Here is a 21,187-nt window from a genome sequence, read left to right on the forward strand (position 1 = left end):
TACCTAAACATAAGGCAAACTTAGCATGGAAGCTCTCAACGCCTAGTAAAATCAAAATTTTCGTGTGGACTACCATCAAGGTCTAGATCCTCACCTCCACAAAAGAGGCTTCACCACTCCTGATCGTACTTGTCCCCTTTGTTGTGTGTGTGACGAGACAGTACAACACGTTCTCTTACAATGTGGGTTCTCTTGGCAAGTTTGGATGAAGATTGTTGGAATATATGATGTAATTAGGGTGGTACTAATGTAATTAGTTTAAATTTCTTGTCTCTTCTTACTGTTGTATCCTATTGTCGACGCTAATCACCTAGAGATACCAGTATTGCCAAACGCCAATCACGCCAGAAATTCAGTAACCTTCCAACAACAATGGAAAGACGATGTTCTAGAAGAGGCAACACAGCAGAGACAGCAGCGGTAAGGGAACGTGATCTTCCAAAAAAACTCTCCTCTTCTCTCGCAACTCCCATCGGTTCGTCTGGTTGAATTATTGTCAGCAGAGAGTTTATGAATGAAGCAGTAAGGATGCTTCGCATCCACTACTACGATCTAAGAAGAATATGTTAATAGTTGGCAAGATCTCTGGTGTTTGGATTCGAAGAAATTTCCAAAGAGATTCCCATCAGAGTCTCGGGCTGGATGACAACGAAGATGGCAAGTCTCAGAACTCTTCCAAAGCAGCTAAAAGTGTAGGCGTTGTGATAAGAAATCTCCTCTGCAGGCAGGTTTACTTCCCATGTTTCATAAGGAAATCCATACAAGCACAAACTTTCCTTCCCGGGATCACATTGCTCTAAAAACTTCTGAATCATCAGTGATGAGAGCTTTGATCATGCCAGCGTGGCAACCTCTGAAATCCTTAAATGCATCTTCCATTGTCTGAGGAGTATAGGAAGCCCCCTCCATGTCTACCAGCGGATATAGATGTGGAGTGACACAAAGCAGAGAAAGAAAACAAGCGATAGAGCAGGGGAGAAGGAACGGAGCTTCTAAACTAATTAAAAAAAGATTAACCCACAATACACCTCGGAATGGAATTTTAAAAGAAACCATAGTTACGAGTCCTGAAAATCAATGCTCTGATACCATGTTAAGTTGGGTCCAAGGCCCATCCCAAAATGACTAGCCATATTAGGAAATCTCTTTCCCAACTAATAAACTCAACATATTTGTTTTCACTAATCCATGTGGGACTATTCCTTAACACTCCCCCTCATGTGTAGGCCCTCTGGGCTCTTACATATGGATAATTTGGGTGGAGGCCCACATACAAGAACCTGCTCTGATACCATGTAAAGTTGGGCCCAAGGCCCATCCCAAAATGACTAGCCACCTTAGTTCTTGATTTAATAAATTTGGAACCTCCCAGCAATCTCTCATTGTTTGGAAAAGCTTGCCCCCCTTGTAATTTGCTCGTTTGAGTTCTTGATTTAATAAAATTCAGCATCATTTAAAAAAAAATGTACTATTGACGGCCTATCACTGATAGTATTGCTCATATTGTATCTTCTACGCATTGTAATTGGAATCTCATTCCTAGATCAGCCAACTCTTTGGCTGATAAATTGGCAAAATTCGGAACTTCCCAGTAATCTCTCATTGTATGGGAAGGATTCCCTCCTTTGTAATTTGCTCTTTTGATCTTTTGTCTTAGAAAAAATCAGCATCATTTCAAAAAAAAAAAAAAAAAAAAAAAAAAAACTGGACCCTTACGGTCAGGAAACTCTAAAATTCTCCACATTCAAGAGATTTCATAAAATGGAAAATGTTCTTCACTTTTTGAAACAGAATATACCCACCAAAGTTAAGCAAGCATAGAATCCAAATGATCCCCAAAAGCATGCTTCATCAGCAAGCACCTGAATGATTAGAAAACAAACAAAACAATCAAGGTCAAACTCTTTATTACCCTAAAATAAAGTCAACCAAACAATATGTAGTCCAAACATAACAAAGGAGCCACCATAAGAGCAAATAATACATAGTTATGTCGGAGCTAGAAACACCATGTAGTGATGCAGGAGATTAAGAAATCTCTTTCAACAACTAACTCATAAAGTTGTCTGAGAAAATGACTAGACATGCCACTAACAAAGTTATAGTAAACAATGACTGGTAGGATATGACCAAAAAAAAAAAAAAAAATAGAAAATAAGCATCCAATATTTAGGTCCATAGTAACTCGTTTTTATGATAATTGAGGGGAGACTTTTTGCTTACACACAAAATAAACACCTGGCAGGAGATTTTTTTTGTTTATCCACAACCCAAGTAATCCATACCCCAAGATCTCACACAAATAAACCCACCTGAGTTCAGTGAGCCAAACAGTCAGGTGGTAATTAATTTGCCTTGCCCTGGCACGAGGCAAACGCAAGACTAGCCTAAGAAAGGCATTTGAACTTCTCAAACGGTCCCTGGCCCTTGCTTGTCAGCCCTTCCACAAGTAAGTGTCCTGGCAATCAAACTCCCTACCACACCCATGTCACCCCACGAGTCACACAAAAGTGTGTAGGATCATATGCACTTGCACACACACGAGGACACCACAATTTGGGTCAATCAAACACAGAAAATTTACTTAGTAAAGAAAACATACAAGGTTCTATACTTCATAGCCCTTTGCATCCTTCTTGCCTGATTTTTACAATCTCCCCCAAGGCTGAGAACCACTCTTTCCCATGGGATATGTGCCCCTTGTCAAGAGACTTGCAGCTTCTTATGGGACATACCCATTCAACCCTAACTTCCACCCCTTCAACTCTAACCGTCATTGTTGGTCCAAGGGAAACCAGCTGACTCCCCAACCGCATGCTGACCTGGAAGAAGCCCTCTCAACCTCAGCTGGACTTCCCCCTGAACGTGGTGCCCTACCAAGCTGCTCAGTTGTAGGCATATGGTACTCGCCAACGGGCTTGCAAGTGCATCGTAGGCCTTGGCCGTGTACACATGGTTGGCGCTATCTGGTTGCCTTGACAAGCACCTAGTAATCCCCAAATAGGCTATCAACCTCAGCTGGAAGCTCCCCCAGCAAACAAACATTTGTACTTGGTGCTCCGACAAGCAGCTCACCTACAGCATACAATACCCGCCGAACATGCTTGCAAGTGCATGGTAGGCCTTGGCCACATATATATGCACAGAGTTGTTTGGTTGTCTTGACAAGCGCCTAGTAACCCCGGATAGGCTAGCGGCTGAAAATTGTGTCGGATCTAGCAAGCTATCACACTGAGTAGAGATGGTGTTGCTTGATCATCTTGTTGTGCTTCCTCCTAGAGCGAATGGCATGTAGGCATTGTGAGTGGTTGTGCTGCCACTCATGTGTTAGCCACGTATAGAATGCTGGGAGTCACAAAGCTTGAGCTTAGAGAGCATTGTAGCATGCCCTGCATTTTTTGTGAGTGTATGCTAGATATTGTTGCAACAACACATTTGTACCATGTGTTCTCCTAGGGTTGCGCTGCCCTGAGGGTGCATGGGTCACTTTGCTACTTCTCGAATCTAGGTTGGCTTGTCCCTCCACCTACACCATAATATGTACAAGTATGGCACTGGTAGTGCCATCTCGGGAAACCCTTACTACACACCCAATAACACCCTCTTTGGGCCATGGCATAGACGTCCCCATTGCACAAGGCTTTTCTATAATTTGAGTTTGATGTCCGGCCATGTCAAAGTCCCCTGCGTCTGTAGGTTCCCCATTTGTTGGCCTTCTATCTTTTGTAAGACTAACAACTCAGGAAGCCTGCTTCTCAAGCCCACAATGAGCCATTCCTTCACCATGCAAAGGCAGCATTCATTTGGGATAGAAACAACTCCTAGATGACACATCACCACTCCTCTTGCATAACTTAGGAAGTCCATCCCAAGTACGACCTTGAAGTCATCCATGGGTAGCACCATGTATTTGATTTCTCTGCTCGACTATCCAAATGTCTTACCGATGTCTTTTGCAAATCCAAGGGTCAGTATGGGAACTTTTTTTGTTTGTTTGTTTGAAAAGGTGATGATATTATTTTTTTATTTTATATTTTTTGAAATGATGCTTTAAGAGAGCTCAAACGAGCAAATTACAAGAGGGGAAGCCTTCCCAAAATTTGAGAGATTGTTGAGAGGTTCCGAATTTTGCCAATTTATATAATTGGCTGATCTAGGAACAAGGTTCCAATTACAATAAATGGATAACATAATGTCAACAATACAATCAGTGAATGGCCAGTGGCGCCAAGGGGGGGAGCTATCTTTTGAACACCAATTGACGACAGTCTTTGAGTCTCCTTCGATAAGCAACTTGCCATGAAACCGCTCTTTAAATATTTGGAAGTTGAATAGAAGAGCACTCACTTCAGCAGTATTTGAATCAGCAATACCCACCGGCCCAGCATAGGATAGAATAGGGTCTCCACTGTTGTCTCTGAAAACACAACCAGCTCTAGCCGGCCAAGGAGAACCTAAAGCACTGCCATCAAAATTGAGTTTGATGAAGTCGTAAGGGGGAGGATTCCAGGTGGCCATAACCGGATTCCTATAGGGGCCCGCCATATGTGCTATCAAACCCCAATTTTCCCGAAGGGAAATGCCCGATAGAGAAGCAAACTCCTTCCCAAAATGTAACCAACTCGATATAAGGCCCACTGCCTGAGAAGCTGTATTATCCAGGGTCCTAGCCTTGGAGTTGAATCTCCGGTTATTTCGCTCGAGCCATAGGCACCATGAGACATGCGCAAGGCATGCCAAGAGAATTATCTTGCCCAACCTAGGAAGGCAGATCCCCATAACTACCTCATAGGTACCTAAAAGGTCATGATATAGCCCCATTTGGAGACCAATCTTCTGAAATATCTTCATCCAGACTTGCCAAGAAAAATCACAATGTAATAGAACATGTTGGACTGGGTCGTCGCACAGACCACAAAGGGGACAAGTATGATCGGGGGCAGTGTAATCTCTTTTCTGGAGGTTGTCAGAGGTGAGGATTTGTTCCCTGATGGCCGTCCACACGAAGAATTTGATTTTACTAGGTGCTGAGAGCTTCCATGCCAAGTTTGCCTTGTGCTCATGCATGATGTAATCTTGCTTTCTAATGTGAGAGTAGGCAGATGCAACTGTGAATCGGCCATTAATGTTGGGCTTCCATGTCAGTTTATCAACTGCATGCTCACGAATAGTAATGTTGTTGAGTATGGAGAGGAGAGAGCAAAAAGTCGAAGTTTCCTCATCATTTAATCCCTGGGGAAACTTAAAAGTCCATGAGCAATCTCTCCAAGAATCAGCCACTGAGCAAGAGAGGTCCCTCGCCACCCTAGAGAGCCCCAGGAAGTCCTCGAAGAGGGGGTGGGGGCCGCACCATTCATCCTACCAAAAGATGAGGGTCCTTCCATTGCCTGTGTGAAAGGAAGTTGCATCTCTGAATATTGGGAGGAGCTTTTGAATTGATTTCCATATCGGGGATAGGAGGCGAGTAGCACGATCATCCCTCCACCAGGCACCCGGAGGTTGAAGATAGAACCTGACCATGTCACCCCATAGGTTGTTATACTTGATGTTGAAGTTCCAGATCCATTTGACCAAAAGGGCATTCTTCATTTCCTCCGTAGGCCGGATGCCTAAACCACTCCAATTGCGGGGCATGCAAATATCCTTCCAACTCACTAAATGATATCTAAAGGTGTCCTTTGATCCTCTCCAAAGAAAACGCTGACGGATGGCGTCAATCCTGTTGCAAACGGAGGCTAGACAGTGCATGAAGGATAATAAATAGTTTGGCAGTCTTGCCAAACCAGACTTGAGGAGAGTGAGTTGCCCTGCAATAGATAAAAGCTTACCCCTTCAAATAGCTAGTTTCTTCTCAAATTTCTCAATGGGAGGGGACCAAAGAGTCGCCGAAGGCTGTGAGTCAAAGAGTGGGAGTCCAAGATATGTAACTGGCAAATTTCCCACTGAGCACCCCAAATAGTCAGCCATACCCTGAAGCACAGATGAGTCGATATGATATCCTAGGAGGGTAATTTTCTTCCAGTTAATGTTTTGACCAGAAGCCAATTCAAATAGTCCCAATACAGCACGCAGTTTTCGGTTCTGATCCATAGTACCAACCCCAAAGCAAATGGTATCGTCTGCAAACCGAAGGATCGGCACATCAAAGGCTGCATAGTCCGTCGTGGGGAGGAGCCAAGTTCTTGGCCGAATAGATATTCCGCTACCACATTGAAGAGCAAAGGGGAAAGGGGGTCTCCCTGCCTGATTCCCCTGGATCCCTTAAAATACCCGCAGGCCATTCGGTTGAGAAGAATGGAGTAGCTTGCAAAGGGGATGCAATTTTGAATCCAAAAACACCATTTTTCCCCGAATCCCATCTTCCCCAGGAGAGTGTCTAGAAGCTTCCAATTAACTCTGTCAAAGGCTTTCTCAAAATCAAGCTTTAGGATGAATCTGGGAAGCTTTAAAGCTTTAAAATGGTGAATGAGCTCGTGACATGTCATGGCCGAATCTAATATATTTCTTCCCTTGATAAAAGCACTTTGGCCATGATGAATGGCAATAGGGAGAACCGACCTGAGGCAATTGGCAAGGAGGTGCGCAAGCACCTTGTAGGCACTGGTAGTGAGACTGATCGGCCAGAAGTTAGATGGAAGTTTTGCCCCTTCTTTTTTAGGAATGAGGACAATAAACGAAGCTCTGATGCTCCTATATCTGATGTCATGCTGATAGAACGAGTGGACCATGCAGGCAATATCGTCTCAGATGAAGGGCCAACATCGGAGATATACTTCCCGTTGAAACCATCCGGGCCCGATGCACAATCCAAAGGAAGACCCAGTGTTGCTTTTTCAATTTCCTTTTGTGACACTCCGCAATCAATCATGGGCAAGTATGATGGCCATGAATGCAAACAGCCATGTCATCCAATGATGTTGTAGCTTGGATGCATTAGGTGAGTAGCTTAGTGACTTGCTTGCTAGCCACTCTACCGACTAATGTGATGAGGCTAGTCAATCTCTCACCTACTCGTGTAAGTTCAAGAATGCAATGATGTGCACACCACTATCGTTTGAGACATGCATAATCAGGTTCATCAACGCTATGTGGTGAGCAGGTACCACGAACGCTTTCCATGAAGTGGTCATCAGCCAAAAGGTCTGTGCTAGCTGTAGAGTCCCATATGCAAAGAAAGTGTTGGATTTGGTCTACGTCAAAGGCTTCCACATCCCATACAATTGATCCGTGCTATGCCTAGTCTTGCATGGCTTGTGCATCTAGCGGTTGTGTTACGCATGTAATGCACCTAGCATGGCCCGATGTTGGCAAGTACCTTGCATGGCTGACATGTTGTGTGTCAAGTGCAGCATGTGATTTCTATGGCCATGGTGGACTAGCTGGTCCATGCACGGTATGCAGTGCAACAGCCACTGGCAAACCGGCTGTTGCATGTCGTGAACCCAGTGCCCTGCTTCCGTCTCTAGCCCTTGGCCTCTAACTATTGGGTTGTACTATGGCGCTCCTGGCAAGCATTCTTGCCCCTTCCCATCCAGCACAAGTTTACATTGCACACTAAGACTAGAGTGTTTCCAATGGCTCCCCCTTCCCGTCCTTAATTTACTTGCTATCGCAGCGATGGGTGTGGCTTAGCATCCAGAGATTTCCTTTGGTTAGACAGTCCCTTGCTTTGTGTCCCTTGTTTCATATGAAACAAGTAAACTCATCTAGTGGTTTCCTGCCCTATTATATAACTCCATCACCCTGCTCTGAGTTCCTAGTCGTCAAAGTAAGCTCATCTTTGTCAGGTCAACATTACCCATTGCAACCAGCAAGAAGGGGTTAAGGAATCCAAGAGGTTACGTCAACCCTCATCCCCAAAAGATCCGTCACCGGCTTACTAGTTGCACAACCAGCAAGAAGGGGTTGAGGAATCCAAGAGGTTACGTCGATCCTCATCCCCAAAAGATCCGTCATCGGCTTACTAGCTGCAGCTGAAGGGGAAGGGGGGTACCTTTGAGCCCTTAAGAAAGCTTTTACTAGATTTTGTGCTTTTTGGACAATTTCCCTAGCCCTTTGCTAGAGGTAGCTCGTCAAGGAGGCGGCCACAAGGTTATGGCCACTTAGGATCCTCCCCCTTACGACTGCATCAAACTCAATTTTGATGGCAATGCTTTAGGCTATCCTAGGCCGGTTGGAGCTGGTGGTGTTTTCAGAGATAGCAGTGGAGACCCTATTTTATCCTATGCAAGGCCGGTGGGTATCGCTGATTCAAATACTGCTGAAGTGAGTGCTCTTCTGTTCGGCCTCCAAATCTTTAAAGAGCGGCTCCATGGCAAGCTGATTATTGAAGGCGATTCAAAGACTGTCATCAGCTGGTGTTCAAAAGAAAGTTCCCTTCCTTGGCGCCACTGGCCAATCATTGATTGTATTGCTGACATTGTGTCATCCATTTATTGTAATTGGAACCTCGTTCCTAGATCAGCCAATTCTTTGGCTGATAAATTGGCAAAATTTGGAACCTCCCAGCAATCTCTCATTGTTTGGGAAGGCTTCCCCTCGTGTAATCAGCTCGTTTGAGCTCTCATAATAAAATTCAGCATCATTTCAAAAAAAAAAAAAAAGGAGGCGGCCACAAGGTGATTTTCTGCCTGTCCCATAACTGTTGTTGAGGGAGGAAGGCAATCTGAATTTGGGCTGGACACATCCTGGGTTGCTTGGTTGGTAGGCTCAACAATCTCCAACTAGTTGGGCTGCAGATGGATATCTGGACCATTAGTGGATGATGGATTAGCTGGGAGGGTAGTACCTGTGCTTCCAACTGTCCTCGCTCAGCAATCATTTGATGGTTCAAAATCAATCACGATTAGATTTCCAGTAGCCTGGTCCAAATTTGAATTGGAGTCCAGATTTAAAACAGAGTAGAGTCCGTTTGATAAAGCCAGTAAAGCTCCTGGGGAAGCAGGTAACACAGCAAAAGGGGCTCCATTCAAGTGGTTAACCATCTGAGCAATTAATGTAGTTGTCTCTCTGTTTCTTGATGATAGACACCGGCATCAGAGATGAGGAATCCAGCGACCAAGATGGCTGCTTCTATGGCAATTAGGCCTCCAACTAGTCCAGACTGCTCATTATGATGGCACAGTGGGTCTCTAGCAATAGTCATGTGGAAAGTGGATGCTCCAATCAGGATCAGGACAACTTGAGTGCCGAAAAAGGACTCTCCAGACACCTATCTGTTGTCGTCTCAAGGTCAAAATCAACTATCTCACCCAGGATCTCCACTATATCTTTGAAAATGTTCTCACCCCAAACATGTAGTGGGATATTTCGCATAGCCATCCAATATGTCCATTCAATGACCCCCTTCATCTCTGAGCCTAGGGCTCTTTCCGTAAGCTGCAAGATATGAACTCTCTCCCATTTTGGGAAAGGAGATTAACCAAGACTTGGGACCTAGGTATTGGACACTTGGTTTACTTACAGGTTTGCAGTGGTTTAGGGCCCAATTCTACAGCCATTCTTCATCAGTATTCTCAAATTTCATTTTATTATGAAGCAAACCTACAGTTTCATAGTTCTTTCATTTATATTATCAGGATCAGCACTTGGGGGGACACCATGAAAAGATGATAGGGAGGTTGAAGAAGGCACCAGTATAGTGTTTTCTTTGGTTAAGACATGTCTATATGATTTTTGTAGGGCTTTAGGGGGGGTTAAAGCTGCTCCGAATGATTGCTGAGGGTAACTGCAAGGATGGAGCTTGTTTAAGCTCTGGGGTTAGGCAAGTACGTAGCTGGGAGGGTACTTGGAGATTCACCCGCACTTGGCAGTGGAGAGCTTCAGGAACTTGATTTCAACATCTTTTGACTTTTTCCAGAAGCCACTTCCAAGCTGATCCCTCCGTAGCATACTAAAGCATGGAGAAAGAGCCACAATCATCAGCTCCCATCTTCTCCGATATGACACAAGCGAGTTCACCATCTTCGGTTTCCTATATAAATCCATGGTTCATTTTTTCTTCTTGAGAGCTTTCATCTCATCCATTTCTCTCATCTCACTCTCTAATGATTCAATGAATATACTTAATCATTCTTAGTGGATTTGGATAAATGATCTGTTGCCAGCAGATCAGAGAACTAGTCACGGTGAAGTCATGGTCGAAGGGAATGATATTGATATAAAACCATTGGCTATCAATCCTAAGGAAGAAAAAAAAATGCAGGTTCTCTGGCACCTCCAAGCGACACTGGAGATCAGGAAGATGAAGCCATGTGGACCTCACTCATCACTCTTCACTGCTAAAGCTCTCCATCTCAAGTAAGAACCCCTAAAAGCACCCAAAACCAGAAAAATACAGAAAATAAAAAGTTCAAACTTCTCAGTAATATGAATTGAATGCATTAGTTTTGATATAAGATGAAGAACAACTTTACCTCTTTTCTAAAACATAGAAAAGACAAAGAAATACCTCTTTCCTAGAAGATGGAAAAGAACTCCATATAAGCCTTGGGGTCAACAATCCTACAAGTGAGCTAGGCACATACATCAAAAAAGCCAAATATGGATATGAAAACCTGCAAGATAGGAATGAAAACCAGAATGATTGAACCATTGCCTTGTCATAGACAAATGTGGAAATTGAAGCTCAGCCATTGAATCTCTAATCAATAAGGAATCAGGCCTCAATTGCAAAATAGAAGTCTTATTTGAAAAAACAAAAGAAACAAAAAGAACATATCCTACCAATTCATTCCATAACCAGAAAAAAGCAATCTCAATACTGCAAGAAGAGCAGGAACAATAACTGCAAGGAAAATCCCAGCTGCATGCAACAGCATTTCTGCAATAGATAGAAGCAATATATATGAAACACAGCAGGGCTTTAACATTGGCACAAAACCTCCCTATAAAACCTGTTAAAGAGGTCAACCTGTGGCAGGATCTTATCAGACCCTAACAACCCATTAAACTTCTTTATTAGTCTTTCAAGTAAGGGCTGTCGAAAAGTTTAGAAACAAGTCTGTCAACCAGATAAAGAAGAGATTTTCTCTCAATATCAATTATTGTAAGTTAGGTTTCTGTATTGTTCTCTCTGTGTTAATATATACATCATTTTTGGTCACCCCTAGACTCTTCAGATGTCTTTGTTTTGCACATGTATTTGGGGCCTCTAGAGACCATTCAAAAAGGGTATAAATTGTATTGTCCGCTTATTAAGAAAACGTTTCTCTCTGTTGATGTGACATTTTTTCAAGATAATCCTTTCTTCTCTTTGCCTTCCATTGAGGTCACCCCACCTGTCTCTATGCTTGAGGTTATTGCCCCAGTTCTTGTGGATGATATCCCTAGTCCACTTCGTGATACTATTGTAGAGAAGCCACTACAGATATCTCATAGATGGAAAGTTAATCAAGATAAACCAGTTCCCTCTCTCCTGTTGAACCAAGAATCCCCCTTGTCTATGGATCATGAGGTAAGAAATCTACACCTACCCATTGCTCTTCATAAAGGTGCTAGAAAAGGTACATGTTATCTATTGTCTCACTTTGTATCATTTATGTCTCTTACTGATCTGTACAAACAATTTGCCTTGTTCTTGTCCTTTTGTGTTGTTCCTTGGCTTGTGTAGGATGCTCTTTCCTCCCCTTAGTGGAAAAAAGCTATAGATGTTGAAATGGAGGCACTATTGGATAGAGGCACCTAACAGCTATCAGATCTACCTGTTGGTGTCATGGTTGTGGGTTGTAGATGGGTATACACAGTTAAGTATAAACCAGACGGTTCTTTTGAAAGATACAAGGCTAGGTTGGTTGTCAAAGGTTACACCTAGACATATGGGATTGATGTCTTTGAAATTTTTTCTCCAGTGGCACAACTATCGTCAGTTCAGATTTTAATGTTTGTTGTTGTTAAGCAAGGGTGGTCACTGGCGTATTTATCATCGTGTTCTGGTCATTGTTGCCAACCTTTTTTGTACTTGGTCTCATATTCCCCGTTCCGCCAATTCCTTGGCTGACAAGCTTGCTAAACATGGGACCTCCCTTCCCGCAATGATTGTAACAGGAGGCCCCCTTAGTTTGTAAATTTCTTCTCTGTTAATATATTATCACTTTTGTTGAATTTATGGAAAAGAGAAAAACTTCATTGACTTGATGTAATTAGAGTACATGAACCCCTATTTATAATAGAGGAAAGTAGTAGAGTCCAATTACAATTAAACTACCCTTGTCCCAATTACACCCAAACTCTAACACTTAAAGATAAGTTCTAGCATAATTAAATAACTCAACATAAATTGAAGAGTAACTTAACTAAAACGCTTTTAAACTGAAATTCTTCTATGAGACCTCCTTCAATAATAATTTTGGCTCTGTAAGACTTCTTATTGTGAGAGTCGTGTAAGACTCTTCCATATTTTCTTTTCAACACTCCCCCTCAAACTGGAGTTTCTAACTTCAACTTGCAATGAAAATGATTCTTAGTATTCAATTTTCTTTTGCTGAAAAAATTCTTCACAAATACAATTTTTCATTGATGCAAAAACTTTGTCTTTTGTGCTCCCCCTTTCTTGAATATTTTGGTCACATAAAAATTACCACAACATATGGAATAAAATACCTTTTTCTTGTACTTCTTCTTCTACTTCTCTCCCTCAAACTGGGAGGTAATAGCAATGATCTCAGCTTGAAACAAATAACATAGATGTAGTAATAATCTCCTCCATCACGGTGTCCCAAGGATAAGTACGAAACTGGACACAGACTCTCTAAAGGTAAAAATGGGAGATAAAACATAAGTTGAAACCAACATCGAAGGATTTCGAACAAAAATAGTGACAATAATCACTAAAGTGGAAATGACTGTCATTCACAAGACAACGATAAAAAAACCCAAGGGTACCAATAAAAAGTCTCAATGGACTTAAAAATACCCATGTATATAAAAAGGTAAACCAACCTAAGGAACACAAGAGGTTGGCCCAAAGGGGTATGTGAGAGTCAAAAAAGGATGGTAGGAGAAAGGTAGCCGACAAAAAGGGGTAAGTGAGATATTTTCTTGATATTGTTGATCAATAACAGCAACTCAAAAAGTTATGCAAAAAATTTCGCTTAAATTCGGATTTTTCAATGCACCAGCATGACCTTTGGTTCTTCCAATGCGAATATATCCTTAAATATAGATCAGATTGACATTAAATTTTCTCCTTCTAAAACTAGACTTAAATACCTTTCATCCAAGTATAACTTCTCTTTATAAAATATACTTCTTTTGAGATAAATAATCTGATAGATTTTGGTCTCTATAATCTGGCCGAACTAAGTACTCAACCTCCTTTTGCCAGCATAACCATTGACTCTTCCAAGATCAATATCTCCATATAAAAAACTTAGATCAAGAATTGGTTGAATAGTTAAGGAAATTAACTTACAAATCTTTCTTTAGACATATAATTCTCCATATAAAATGTCATTCTTGCTAGCATAAAATAGCTCGAAAGTTGAAGCTTTTTGCTGTTGTTCGAACCTCTCTTGCAATCTGACCTTTGTGGCTTCAAATATTCATTTCTCTTTGTAGAAAACTTCGATTGTCAAAATTCGTTTTTCTTTGGAAAGTAGTCTCGAATATCTTTCCGTCAATATATAATATGCAATGTGAAAAGCTGAGTATAGAGGTGAAAATGCAAAGAAAACAACGGGTATAGGGACTGAAAAAGAGGAAAAAAAGATAGATACAAACCTAAACTGCTAGAGATAATAAATTAGAAAATGATCAAATTATCTTAGTGGGTTAACCGAGTCAACTCACAAAACCTACTCTGATACCATGTTGAATTTATGGAAAAGAGAAAAACTTCATTGACTTGATGTAATTAGAGTACATGAACCCTTATTTATAATAGAGGAAAGTAGTAGAGTCTAATTACAATTAAACTACCCTTGTCCCAATTACACCCAAACTCTAACACTTAAAGATAAGTCCTAGCATAATTAAATAACTCTAACATAAATAGAAGACTAACATAACTAAAACACCTTTAAACTGAAACTCTTCTGTGAGACCTCCTTCCATAATAATTTTGGTTCTGTAAGACTTCTTATTGTGAGAGTCATGTAAGACTCTTCCATATTTGCTCTTAAACAACTTTTATATAAAAAAGGGTGGTCACTATATCAACTAGATATTAAAAATGTTTTCCTGTTCCCGGGCACACAAAACTCAATATTGATGGAAGTGCTATTGGCTGCCCGGGACCAGCTAGATTCGGTGGTGTTATCCACAATGGAAATGGTGACCTCCTCTTCTCATATGTAGGCCCCCTCGACAACTCAAATTCTACCACTGCAGCACTCATTAGTCTTTTGCACGGGCTCAAAATCTTCTCTAGCCACCTTTCTGGTCCCCTTTATATTGAAGGCGATTCAAAAGTAGTCATCAATAGGTGTACAAACCATGGCCAACCCCCATGGCATCATTGGGATATGTTCAATGAAATATGTAATTTATTTTTCCCGTTAAACTATAAATGGAATCACATTCCGCGCTCTGCTGATCACCTGGCAGACTCCCAGGCTAAGGCGGGTATTTCTCTCCAACATTTCATTGTGGAGTCAGGCCCCCAAAGCTAGGTTTGTAATTTCCTCCTTTTTTTATCAATATACGCACTATTCATAAAAAAAAATGTTTTCCTGTATGGTTGAGGAGGTATATATGGAGCAACCTTCTGGGTATGTTGCTCAGGAGGAGAAAGACAAGGTATGTTGACGGAAGAAACCTATATACAATCACAAACAAAGCCCCCCGGCATGGTTTGAGAAGTTTGGTCAAGTGGTCATGCCAATTGGCTTTGTCAAGAGCCATTGTGACCAGTCATTGTTTGTTATGAAGAGGTCGTTTGGCATTGTTGTAATATTAGTATATGTGGACGACATCATTTTATCTGGAAGTGATGTCGAAGGCATTGAAAAGACAAAAGCCCATCTGGTACAACACTTTCAAACTAAAAACCTGGGCTCTCTAAAATATTTTTTTGGCATTGATGTAGCTCGAAACAAGGCAAGTCTGGTACTAATTCAAGAGGAAATATGTGAGCAACATGTTACATGAGTATGGACAATTGGGTGCTAAGCCAGTGGAGACTCCTATGGAGGTTGGACAACCTTCATGATGAACAGAGTGATTAACTGATATATGCTATTGTCATTTGTCCTAACATATCTTTTGTTGTAAGTGTTGTTAGTCAGTTCATGGAGTGTCCTCGCAAGATTCATCTGAAAGATGCCCAGCGGATCTTGAGTTATTTGAAAGAGGCACCTGGAAAGGGACTATTCTTTTAACCTCACAATCACATGAAGATAGAGACCTTCTCAGATGTTGACTATGCCGAATCTAAACTTGACCAAAAATCTACTATTGGATATTGCTTCTTCTTAGGAGGTAATCAGATTAACAAGAAAAGTAAGAAACAAAGTGTCATTGTTTGTTCCAGTGTTGAAGTCAAGTATAGAGTCATGACTCATACAATCAGTGAACTAATGTGAGTAAGGTCCATGGCCAGAGAAATAAAACTACAACAGGAAGGGCTGATGACTATGAACAATCAAGTTGATATTCATTGCAAGAAACCCCATGTTTCATGAACGGACAAAACACATTGAAGTTGACTATCACTTTATTCGAGATGTTGTGATTAAAAAAATGAAGTCATCATCCCTTACATTCGGTCTAGTGATCAGATTGGAAACATGTTTACTAAATCACTAGGCAAACGTGAATTTAGTGTATTCTGCAATAAGCTAGGCTTTATGGATATATAAACTCCAGCTTGAGGGGGACTATTAGAAAATCTATTGAAGGGAAATTTCATCATTTTACACTTCCTACAAAGTCTGGCAGCAACACTATCCTATTTTATGTGTTCAGTTTTATCTCTAGTTCAAGTTTCATGTAATTTGAATAAGTATGTAAGGATATATAAAGGTTTAAGTGTTTTTAAGTGATTAGGAGCATTTTTTTAATTGTTTTTCAAGACTCTATAAAAGCCTGGGGGTCAAACTCGACCCCCACACAAAGTCATTTCACAACTCTGATTTCTTTCTCTTTTCTCTCTCTCTCTCTCCTTCTCCAAAACCCTAAAGTTCACTCTTTTTCAAAAAATCTTATTGGTTTCAAGTACAAGATATAGCAACACGAAATGAGTCAATAACAATTTAAATAAAACAGAATAATGAGAAGAAATCAGTATAAGAAACAAAAGTCATTGTCAAAATTGTGATATTAATTCAATTGGAACTGGTGCATACCCTTGACTAGGCCAAAGAAGGTTGAGAAGTAAGAACAAGCTCCATCTTGAAATCTTAAAAAGAATGGCATGGAAATAAATACTAGAATTGGTAGGGTATGAAGTACTAGAGCTTCTCTCCTTGAATAGAATATCTGCAAAAAATGAAAATACATTTTTAAAGGACCATTTGTATCTATTTGAACTTTTCTATCTTGATAATTCAGCACTAATAATTACTTAACATCAACATTTGTTATAAGGTACGTGATCATTGAGGTTGCTTTTGTTTCCGTTCCAAAAGTTCCAAGACAGTAAGCAATCCAGCATATCATCAGTTCGATGCTACTATGGCAGATGATATACGGTCCACAATACTGATCATGCCTAGAGAATCTCCAAAGGACATTGGCCACAAAATTTAAGTAGATTAACCGATAGTAGGACTACCAGTTCTACAATATTTAAATGGAGGAACCTCTGCATAGGTGTGCCAGAGGATGCGCACCTGTCAAGTGCAGAAAAAGCTGTCTAATAAAATTAAGATACAGAAAAAGAATGTTGAAACATTTTTAACTTCAACATAATAATATTGATCCCTCTTTCTACCACAACTGCGCTGCTCCCTTTGGCAGATGTGATTCTCTGGCAAAGCTTCATGCCCTTCAATGTGGTCTTTGGGTTTTCAATAGAGATACTCGTGTCCTTTGGTGATAGATGAGGATGCTGTGGTAGTTATTTCTTGGTTTGCTTCTCAAATGACACCTCTTTGGAAATTTTTACACATCTTTGATGAGACTGAAGATCCTTGTTCCTCTCTTCAAGTTAGTTGCATTCATTCTGTGTGCAGTGTCAACATCATTGCAGATTATTGGGATCATTATGGAGTTCTTTAGATGTTCTTATAGAGGGAAACTCTTTCTATTTGATGTGCATTTATTGTAACTTATCACTTGTTTGATGGTTTGTTGTATATTTCAGTTTTTTCTTTTCATGCTTGACTATTTGACCATGCTTTTTTCTCTTTCTTTGTAATTCTTTACTTTCTTTTTAATGAAATTCTCATAATTATTTTAAAAAAAAAGTAAAGAAGTATCTCTATGGAAATAAAGAATGAACAACATGCATACCATAAACCAAGAAAAGTAATCAAAAAAGATTGCCCGATCATCTTTTCTCCAATTTTCTGCAAAATTTTGCCTCTCTTGCATATTCTGTAACTCTGGAGAAACTGAGAAGGCCTTAATTAAGCTGAACAAGTTCTCGCCCCGTGCTTGGATGCTTCCTGGTCTGATTTACCAGAAAACTTTTTATAAAGAGAGTAATCCACACAAAATATTCTATCCTCAATCAAAGTACAAAATAAATTCTATAAAAAAAGTACTTGTAATGCATACAGTAGTCTTTGTATTGTATCTTTTGAGGTATGATAGAAATAACCGCCAAGGAGAAATATAATATCGAGGCCAGGAATGTGATCATAGTCTTCAGCAAAAATTCTGTAGTCTGTATCTCCAGGAATAACAGGGAAAATGTCCTGTATAGAAATGTTAAATTCAAAATCTGGAGCACAACACTAAAAAGTAATATGGACCTCAGAACATCAATGGAACATCTATGTAGCACAACTTTCCCACAGAAATCAGATTTAGTGTCGATAGCCATGCCAATTAGAACAAGCTGAAAGAAAAATTTTGCCACATAATCTAGGCAAACTCAGCACAAAGTACATACTTTCCATGCAAAAAAAGCATAGGCAAATGGGCAGTGCAAGAAGTTATAATCAAAATGATGCATCAACTAAAAGAGAAAATGTACTTTTACTATCCTGGACCACCTGACCTCTACAAAGAAGCTGATCAGTTGTTAAGATCACACCACATAAATGCTTTTCTTTTGGAGGTGCTGTAGTAAAGCTGAGGAAGGTGACTTTAAATATATGGACAAAAAAATGCTTATCAAAAGAAGATACTGAATAACCAGAAATAGAAAACTTCTACATAATCTGATCATCACACCGTCACCCCTCCTACCCCACTCAGAAATGAGAATGTAACATGTCCAACAACCTTGAAACCTTACCCATTTCATTGAAACGCAAATTTCTGCAAACATTTAAGAGTCATTCAAAAAAATGGTCAAGAATGTATTGACCACTCCCTCTTGAACTGCCCCTTTGAGGCTGATACTTGGTTCTCCTTCACTTGGCGTTTAGGCTCTTTTTGTTTTCCAGGAAAACTTGTTGATTAGTTGGATGTGGTTTTCACTTTCCCCATTCCCAAGTTGGTAATACCCTTTGAAAGATTCTGGAGGTTGCTATTCCTTGGAGTTTACAGCTGGAGAGGAATGAATGATTGGGCATTCACTATCCATTCTATCTCCCATGGTTCCATCATTAAAAAATTCGTTCATTTGGTCTTAGCTTGAACACTAATCATGGATCAACTTGAAATTACTCGGGTGCCACTTCTATGGTGCTATAGGGCCCAACCTAGACTATGGGAGTCAGGTTGGCCAGCAGGATAGGTTTAAGGGCCTCTATTCCATGTTCCATCATGTTAAAGAGAAATCATATGTGTGATTCCTACAGGTAGACAGGTGGCTCTTTCATAGCAGTCAAGAGGTCGTTGTATACTAGGAAACAGATTTTTCAGGTTGCTTAAGTTTGTTTCATATTTTGTAATGTTTCCTAGTGCTTCCTTTACCCACAAAAAAAAAAAAAAAAGGAGATTGTTTCCTAGTGCTTGTATCATGAGGATCGTAACTTACCAAATTTGTTTACATTTTATTATAAATAAAGGATGAGGGATGAAAGGGGATGACAAGAACGTGTCTTTCTTCTCCTCTCCTACTCTATCGCCAACTTTCTTCTCTTTCTTACATCATTATTTCTCAAACTCCAGAAAATTCAAACATCGGCTCTAAAGCTTTTGGCGTAAAAGCTAAGTGTTCAACATTAATATTATAGTAGGTGCATCAATTCTGTGGCTGATAGGCTAGCTAAATTTGGAACCTCCCAGCAATCTCTCATTGTTTGGGACGGCTCCCCTTCCTTGTATTTTTGCTCCTTTGAGCTTTTTAATATAACTCAGCACTATTTCAAAAAAAAAAATTATATATATTATAGTAGGCGATAAACTATTTATTATCCTTCATGGATTGTCCGGCCTCCGTTCGCTACAGGATTGACGCCATCCGTCCGCGTATTCTCTGGAGAGGATCAGAAGACACCTTCAGATATCATTTGGTGAGTTGGAAGGATATTTGCATGCCCTGCAATCGGGGTGGCTTAGGCATCTGGCCTACGAAGGAAATGAACAATGCCCTTATGCTCAAATGGATTTGGAACTTCAACATCAAGCACAACAGCTTATGGGAAGATATGGTCAGGTTCTATCTTCAACCTTCTGGTCCTGGTGGAGGGAGGATGCTGTTACTCACCTACTGTCCCCAATATGGAAATCAATTCACAAGCTCCTCCCAATTTTCAAAGATGCAACTTCCTTTCACACAGGCAATGGAAGGACCCTCCTCTTTTGGTCGGATAAATGGTGCGGCACCCGCCCCTCCCAGAGGATTTCCCGGGGCTCTCTAGGGTGGCAAAGGACCTCTCTTGCTCAGTGGCCGATTCTTGGAGAGATCACTCATGGAGTCTCACGTTTCTTCAGGGATTAAATGATGAGGAAACTTCGGCTTTTTTCTCTCTCCTCTCCAGACTCAGCAGCATTACTATTCGTGAGCATGCAATTGATAAACTAACATGGAAGCCCAGCATTAATGGCCGATTCACAGTTGCATCAGCCTACTCTCATATTAGAAAGCAAGATTACAGCATGCATGAGCACAAGGCAAACCTGGCATGGAAGCTCTCAGCGCCTAGTAAAATCAAATTCTTCATGTGGACGGCCATTAGGGAACAGATCCTCACCTCTGACAACCTCCATAAAAGAGGCTACATAGCACCCGATCGTACTTGTCTCCTTTGTGGTGTGTGTGACGAGACAGTCCAGCATGTTCACTTACATTGTGATTTTTCTTGGCAAGTATGGATGAAGATATTTCAGAAGATTGGACTCCAAATGGGGCTTCATCAGGACCTTTTTGGCACCTATGAGACGGTTATGGGGACCCGCCTTCCTAGGTTGGGCAAGATAATTCTTTTGGCATGTCTTGCGCATGTCCCATGGTGCCTATGGCTCGAGCAAAATAACTGGAGATTCAACTCCAAGGTTAGCACCCCGGATAATACAGCTGCTCAGGCAGTGGGCCTTATCTCGAGTTGGTTACATACTAGAAAGGAGTTTGCCTCTCTATCGGATGTTTCCATTCAGGAAAATTGGGGTTTGATCGCGCATAAGGCAAGCCCCTGCAGGAATCCGGTTATGGCCACCTGGGATCCTCCCCCTTGCAACTGTATCAAACTCAATTTTGATGGCAGTGCTTTAGGCTGTCCTGGGCCGGCTGGAGCTGGTGGTGTTTTCAGAGACAGCAGTGGAGACCCTATTCTATTATATGTTGGGCCGGTGGGTATTGCTGACTCAAATACTACTGAAGTGAGTGCTCTTCTATTCGGCCTCCAAATCTTCGAAGAGCGTCTCCATGGCAAGCTGCTTATCGAAGAAGACTCAAAGACTATCATCAGCTGGTGTTTAAAAGATAGCTCCCCCCCTTGGCGCCACTGGCCAACCACTGATTGTATTGCTAACATTGTGTCATCCATTCATTGTAATCGGAACCTCTTTCCTAGATCAGCCAATTCTTTGGCTGATAAATTGGAAAAATTCGAAACCTCCCAGCAATCTCTCATTGTTTGGGAAGGCTTCCCCCTTGTAATATGCTAGTTTGAGCTCTCTCTTAATAAAATTCATCATCATTTTCAAAAAAATAAAAAAAATAGTAGGCACCACATCTCATATTTGTATCCCA

General features: G+C 40.9%; 1 protein-coding gene across 1 annotated transcript in view; it reads right to left on the reverse strand.

Annotated features, from left to right (window-relative positions):
• Positions 1-21,187, reverse strand: part of LOC137961585 (uncharacterized) — a 71,053-nt gene that overhangs the window by 33,528 nt on the left and 16,338 nt on the right. Inside the window, exons 8-13 of the mRNA XM_068808405.1 lie at positions 17,659-17,798; positions 17,392-17,551; positions 16,284-16,416; positions 10,726-10,822; positions 10,451-10,556; positions 1,803-1,862 (exon numbers count right to left, since the gene is read on the reverse strand). Of these exons, the coding sequence (XP_068664506.1) occupies positions 1,803-1,862; positions 10,451-10,556; positions 10,726-10,822; positions 16,284-16,416; positions 17,392-17,551; positions 17,659-17,798 (696 nt within the window). The remainder of the gene's footprint in view (positions 1-1,802; positions 1,863-10,450; positions 10,557-10,725; positions 10,823-16,283; positions 16,417-17,391; positions 17,552-17,658; positions 17,799-21,187) is intronic.

This window comes from Aristolochia californica, unplaced genomic scaffold, assembly GCF_029961685.1.
Source record: "Aristolochia californica isolate CCGP_79_NKW_82.1479 unplaced genomic scaffold, dmAriCali1.0.hap1 SCAF_1, whole genome shotgun sequence".
Classification (NCBI taxonomy): Eukaryota; Viridiplantae; Streptophyta; class Magnoliopsida; order Piperales; family Aristolochiaceae; genus Aristolochia; species Aristolochia californica.